Genomic DNA, 7,093 nt, shown 5'->3' on the forward strand with positions numbered 1-7,093 from the left:
TAATAATATTGCATATGAGGACTTATCTCATTTTTGGCTGATGTCTGTAAAATTGGTGAAATTCCTCATATTCCATATTGAGTAGTCCATCAATTTGAGTATGATAATCTCACGTGTCTTTTTCTCTTAGCCACTTTTCCTCTTATGTTTCATTATTTCTTTTTCAGAGACTTTACGTACTCTTGGCTAAACTTAAGAGTTGTACGCATATGATTTTTTGTATTTAAACTTTTGTTTACTAGTATTGCTTCTAGTCCTTATGTAACACATATGTAACACAAGAATTAGAAAGTTAACTTGCGATTGCCAATATTCCATGAGCAAGTATTTCAACAAAAATGGAAACTGATGCTACAGTTCATATATGATGCTAGCAAAGCTGAGATTAAAGTTAAGAAGAATTGCAATAAAGATTGTTATACTAAAGAATTGTGAAGAGGAGTTGTGAAGATGATTAGATACTTCCTCCAATAGTGATTTTTCTTGAGAATAATTAGATATATCAAAAGAGATTGCAACAAAAATTGTTTTACTGAAGAATTGTGAAAAAGATTAAATGTTTCCTCCAATAACAACTTTTCTCAAAAATAATTAGATGATTTATCCATCATAAAAAATAACGACTCTTTTCTATGGAACTCGGTAAGTGTTTACTCCTTTATTAGATTTGTAATGCTATTCATATGAATGTTACACACTCACAACTCAAATTATTGTATGCAACCAAAGGGGAATCTCAACTTTACATCTAAGAGGTTTACTCTTAACTTGATGTAAAAGAGATTAATTCAACCATTTAAATAAGTAAGCAAAATTGTTGCGGTCGATTTATGAGTAATAAGCTAAGACCAATAAATGAGTGATAAAGCTTGCGATCAATAGTATAACATCATTACAATCAAATTATGAGCAATAAAGCTAGTGGCTAAAATATGAATGATAAATTATGGCCAACGAATGAGTGATAGAGCTTGCGACCTATAAAAATAAATATCATTATAGCCAAAATATGAGCAGTAAAGCTTGTGGCTGAAGTAAGAATGATGGGCTATGGTCAAAGAATGAGCAATAAAGCTTTCGACCAGTAGCATAATGTCATTGCAGCCAAAGTATGAGTGATAAAGTTAGCGTTTGAAATATGACTTTCTTTTCTTTCTAAATGTCAAATTTCAATATATAAAGTAATAAAGTGTCAAAGTCATAGAAGTATCATACATGAGAGAGAAACAGGTTGTTTTAGACCCTATTGTTCCTAATCAATAATGTTCCAACTTGCATTTTCTTATGGAATATTTTGCTTAAGTCTTTACATTTAAGAAGTGAATGACAAAATGTTTTGTGATAGCCACAATATCTTAGGTTGGATTTCTCTTTTGCTATTAATGGTCAAATAACATAAGGCAAGTTCGCATGTTTATCCTTAATCCATTCATGACGAAGTTCTTAATATCCTAGTGGAATTGAGAATGGTGGAGAAAAATTGTTCTCATTACATGGCCATTTCCTTAGATCATCCCTTCTAAAATGTAAATTTGATTGTAAAAGACCTTTTTTTTCTTTGTGTCTTCCTTGAATAGCATTCACTATTGAGGTATTCCTTCATCAAAGTGAGTAGCTCTTTTTTGTTTAAGAACAGTATTATTGGTTCTTTATGCAGTTTCTACCAAGGTAACAGAGGTTGGAAAAGGTGAGTTCTCCAAGTGTAGCTTATACTCATCAAACATCCTTTGAATGCAAAGCTTCACCAATTCCTTCTTATAATGAGACTCTTATACATCCAACACCCTTGTTCTAAAGCGTTGGATATATTCAATAAGGTCTTCTCTAGACTTTTGATATTTTCTTCCCAAATTAATGAGAGTAACCTTTTCTTAAGTAGAAAAGAATTTATCCCAAAACATCCTACACATTTAACTCCAAGATTCACCAGAGCCTAGGGTAAGATTAACATACCATGTATAGGCCTTTTTAGTGAGAGATTTAGATAACTCCTTCAACTTCAAGTTATCATTTAATCTCACTACTTCGAGTGTTTCCACAACTTCATAGCATGCTTTTGTTCATCACTAGTCTTACCATTGAATTGCTTGAATTTAGGACTGTTGTAATCCTTAGGATATGGCTTAACAGCTATACTTGCTAGGTAAGGAAACTTAAGATAAAATATGGAAAAGTTGAAGCTTTTATCCTTCTGATTGAGTAACTTTTTGAGCTCTTCCATTGTCATAGAGCCTTGAGTAGTGAATGGTGGAATTATTATAGTAGAGGTAGTTGTTGGTGTAACTGTAGTAGTGGAGTTAATTGGATTGGGGTTTGTAACAACTACTACATCAACTACACCTTCTCCATATCATTCATTCCCATATGTATTTGTAACTAAGGGAGTGGCTTCGTTAAGTGAGCTTTCATTAAGGCATTCATGTTGGGCTTGCGAAGTGGTGGCAGTAGAGGACGCAAGTTAAGACATAGTCTCCATCATCAGATCTTGAGAAGCTTGAATGATTCTCATTAGATTCTGAATGTAGGATGAAACAGGTGCATCTTGGTTGTTAGTGGAACTCTCTATCTTTCCCAATAACACAAAGTTATGTAGTAAGAGTTTTATTTAATGCAATCACTCATCTCTATTGTAGTCGACAAAATGTAAATGGGGCTTTTGTGATAGGGAGAGGAAACGTTGTAAACAATTAAAAGGGATATACTGAAAGCGATAGAGAAGAAGATTGGAGTAATTCTTGAAGTACTCAATGCCATGGTAGGAAGAAGAGGATAGATGAATAGTAGAGTAATCATTGAGGATGCGAAAAGAATAGGTGAGCGGTAAAGTGAAGCTAAGAAGCACTAAGTAGAAAAGTGCTAGAGAGAGAAGCTCTACGTAAGAATGAGATAGCTTTAGAAAAGTGAAGATCCCTCAAATAAATTGTGAAAGTGCCATATATAGTGCCAGATATAACAGTTACTCAATAATAGGTTTTAATGCACATAATGAATGATATTATTATAAAGAGTTTTAATATTAGTAACCGTTACTGTAACTTATTATGTGAATATTAAAATGATGATTTTATTGCATATAATGAGTAATGATTAGAAACTCATTATGTAGTTGTTAAAGTAATTAAGTGTAATAAGATTTGTTCTTGAATATAAGGTAATAAAGAAGATGTACACATGAAAAACTATATGAGAACAAGTTAAAAGAAAAAAGTGTACGTGAATAAGTATAAGAAAAGAAAATGTACGTGAACAGGTACAATAGAATAAGGTAAGAGAAGGAAACATTTGTGCTTGAAGAAAAGGTAAAGAGGAAGACCTCTTAACTATCTTTATATATGAGCCACCAAGCCAAACTCTCCATATCATTTCAAAATGAAAGTAACTTGTGAACTTTACTACTTATTCTAAGTTACTTTCACTATTATCCATATAAAGTAGTTATTTTGTACGAGGTAGTTTCTCTACTTATATTAATTGTTCCATGTGAAATAATGCTTCACATATTCTAGTGTACTCATTATTATAACATTATGTTGTAAAACAACTCTAAAAGAGAATAAGTAGTAATCAAAATCAATTATCTATAAAGGATGTATAAAAAAATTCAATAAAATTGTTTCTTTTAAATTAGTACTGAATTAGAAAAGGAAAGCAATTGGTACAAATGAGATGAATGTTCGGCATCATTTGAGGCTTATGAAAACGGGCTTATAAATTGTGGTGAAGGGTGGAATTGCTTTATCTTTTTCTTTTCTTTTTTTTTAATTAAAGGGGTTTATTGCTTATTTGAAGAGTAGCTTTGATTGTGATTAATGAGAAGCTGGTGGGATTAAGATTTCGTTTGATAATGAAAAAATAAATTGTTGAATATAATTTTGTGTGTAAAAATTTTATTTTTTTATTGTTCTAATAAATTATCAAAAATATTTTCAGTATTTTAAATTATCTTGTATAAAATATTTTTAATTATTAATTATTTTGAAATAAATTTTATCTTCGTCACTTTTTTATCATGATATTATAAAAAAAAATAAAAACAGAGTACCGGTTAATTGGTCCAGAATGCAGCAGTTCTAGCATGACTGGCTCTGACAACCCAAGGTGACTCGAAGCAATTACCAGGCGTGGCATCTCTTCTGCATACTTGGGCGTGTGAGATTATACTTTCCCCTCTTGAGAGAGGAAATCCTTTGCATTTGCAACAAAACGATCCGTGCTGAGAGAAATTCAAACATTTAAACAAGCCCCGCCAAATTTCAAACATATGGCTCCCTTTCCATCTCCTCTCGAACGAACCGTTGCTTCAGCTCTTCTCCTTCTCTCCACTCCACCTTCCAAGTAAATGAAAGCTCAATCCATCTCTTTTCGTATTTCAGTCGAACGAAACTTTGATGTTCTTTTTTTTTTTGTTTTTGGTAAGGTTGATGATCAGTTGTTGTGATGGCGAGAGGCGAGGAAAGAGCATGAGCGAAGAGAGGTTGAGCTTGATGTCGTCGAGTGAATCCAAATCCTGCACTTCCTCTCTTACCACTGATCAGTTGTCATCTCGAAAGCAAAAGCTAAGGATCATTGCCGCTGTGGCTCGCTGCCATGAAATTAAGCTCAAGGTTGCCATGCCTTACTCTGTCTCTCTTCCTTTTAAGAGCTTTTTGAAGTTCTGTTTGTTTTCCTTGAATTTCTCAAGTAATTATATATCTTCTTCAACAAAAGTACCGTTCGTGATTTCTTCTTTTGCTTCAACACTTGCACCTGAATTTCTTTTCTAAGTGCTAGTACTTGCTTAAACACTCCGTTGGATTTGTGTTTGGCTTATATCTGATGGATAAGTTGGCCGCTAACATCTAACGTGATGGTTTAGCTTGATTTTAGAGGTGAGATCACTCATTTTGAGATGATAATTTAAAATTCAACCAAGTTAAATCGTAGACTTCTTTGAATTCGTCTCAAAATTCAAACCGCGAGCTGATCTAATTTCTTCATTGTTCACTTCAACTTTGCTCGATTTGCACTAGCTTCACAGCAATTATTTTGAATTTTCTATCTGAGCATTGAAACAAGCCTGTAGATGATTCATGTTATTACATTTTTGCTTGCACTAATATTAAAATCAATTTAATTTCGCCTATGTGCCTTTGATTTAAAGTTTCGCTCAAATTTCAATCTCTTATTGGATGTTGAAATTTAAAGTTGGATTCAAGTGTCTCTTATAGCAATCAAAATCAAGATATTTCTACAAGCGCATGATCGGTTCAAGTTTTCATTTTCATTTTTTAGAGTCAAAATGTTTTGGAACTTTCACAGGTGGTGAAGAAGAGGCGATCAAAGATCTACCGGAGCTCCAATAGCGGGAAAATCCCATCGTTTAAGTCATTAACCTCATCCGATATGGCTACGGAGATGTCGTGCTTGTCGAGCAGCTCCAGCGGCATCTCAAGCGCGCGAATCCGAAGTAAAACAACCAAAGCCGAGAAAATGCAGGCCGCCAAGCAAAGGAAGAGGCCCAGCGGCTGCTCGACTCACATGCGGCGCCGAGCCGAAGCCATTTTGAAATTGCTCTCCGGCGGTTGCTTCTCTGAGGTTAACATTCGTCGAGTGCTAGGTGACAGTCCTGACACAAGCAAGGCCCTTCGAATGTACTCTCTTACTCTTTGCCACGTGTTACCTGAATTATGAACGTGGTCTTTTTTTTTTTAAGTTCCTTAGATGCACAAAGATCAGTGTGGTTGTGTACATCTCGGCCGTTGGAACGTAGAAAGTTCTTTGAGATCCTACGGTTTGAAATGAATCCAGACAAAGTGTTGACTGGGTATATAATATGAAATCTGGCTGGTCAATTGATCAACTTGGCAAATCATTTGCCGTTGATCAAGAATACTTAATAAAACTCTGAAGAATTAACGGTGGGGGATGGTGCTAATACTATATGATTTTGCGCAGGTTGTTAAAGCAGGAAGAAGTGAAGAGATCAGGGACTGGAGGGCAAAAAGACCCTTATATTTACACGGTAATTAATTTTGATGCTATTTTTAATTGTCTTTTTTTTTATTAGATTCGAATTAAGAAATAACATTTCTATTGTGCCTAGTTAGTTTCACGTAGATATTATTTATGTAACAATTCGAATGACTCTATTTCACCTATGCGTTGTGCTGTGAAATGCAAATATTAATCTTATTATGAATAAGCAAGTGGAGTATACTGTATACATGTAACTAAACGTGTCTCAAAATTAGGTTGACATAATCTTATATTATTAGCAAAGATCAATTAGTATTATTGGGATTATGATCAAATTTGTTATTATTCTGTGAATTAATATTGGATTTTGTCATTGTATTTTTATTTTTCTGGTTTTCATCATTTTTAGACAAAATTGAATGAAATTGATAAAAATTAATCATTTACGTCAATAGATTATAAACATAGTAACAAAATTCAATAAACTTAAGATATAATGATAAAATTTAATACTGAGTCAGGGTGTAATTGCAAATTTGACCATCTTCCTAAGTATAAAAAAATCGGTTTCTAATAGGATACATATTGTTTGTTGCAGATAGCATGAGAATGAGCTTACAAGGACGGTATACCTGGCAATTCATGAGGCCAGGTGACGTGTAGATTGGCGAAGATTCCATTCCCAGTAGCTCTCAGGGAAATTCTAATCTAACGGATAGGTAAAAACTATAAGACAACAGCACAAAAGCGAATCTATTAATTACTTGATATGGTAGTAGATATATACTAGAGCTAATCCTATATCTTAATTTGTTCTTAATATCCTAGCTATTTGCAAGATGTAAATGGATGGACATATACGGTAAACACAAGTCATGGTATACATATGCTGCATATATCACAGAGTTTATAGTATTAAAATGTCAATAAGTCGTTTATCTTATTTTGCGTTGCTCGATATTTTTATATTTGGCATGTTGGTAGCCCTTTCAGGCAAGCTATATTTGGTTACAAGTCGTTTTAAGTTGGTAGCCATTTATTAGCGTGAACGGCCATCATTATTTGACTTCTTTGCAGTAGTATATCCAAGCAGGCAAGAAACCCAAGACGAGGCCCAAAAGGCAACAAATGTTTGAGG

The 7,093-nt window shown here is 33.6% G+C and overlaps 1 protein-coding gene across 1 annotated transcript; it reads left to right on the top strand.

Moving 5' to 3' along the window:
• The first annotated feature begins 4,251 nt into the window (after positions 1-4,251).
• Positions 4,252-6,812, top strand: LOC110414781 (uncharacterized). The gene is made up of 5 exons (XM_089783290.1): positions 4,252-4,335; positions 4,418-4,604; positions 5,299-5,630; positions 5,935-6,001; positions 6,554-6,812. Exons 1-5 carry the CDS (start codon positions 4,262-4,264, stop codon positions 6,560-6,562), a joined length of 669 nt encoding a protein of 222 aa, XP_089639416.1. The 5' UTR covers positions 4,252-4,261; the 3' UTR covers positions 6,563-6,812.
• The last annotated feature ends 281 nt before the right edge of the window (positions 6,813-7,093 follow it).

Source organism: Theobroma umbraticum, unplaced genomic scaffold (assembly GCF_002168275.2).
Source record: "Theobroma umbraticum cultivar Fairchild unplaced genomic scaffold, ASM216827v3 scaffold_147.0, whole genome shotgun sequence".
Lineage (NCBI taxonomy): Eukaryota > Viridiplantae > Streptophyta > Magnoliopsida > Malvales > Malvaceae > Theobroma > Theobroma umbraticum.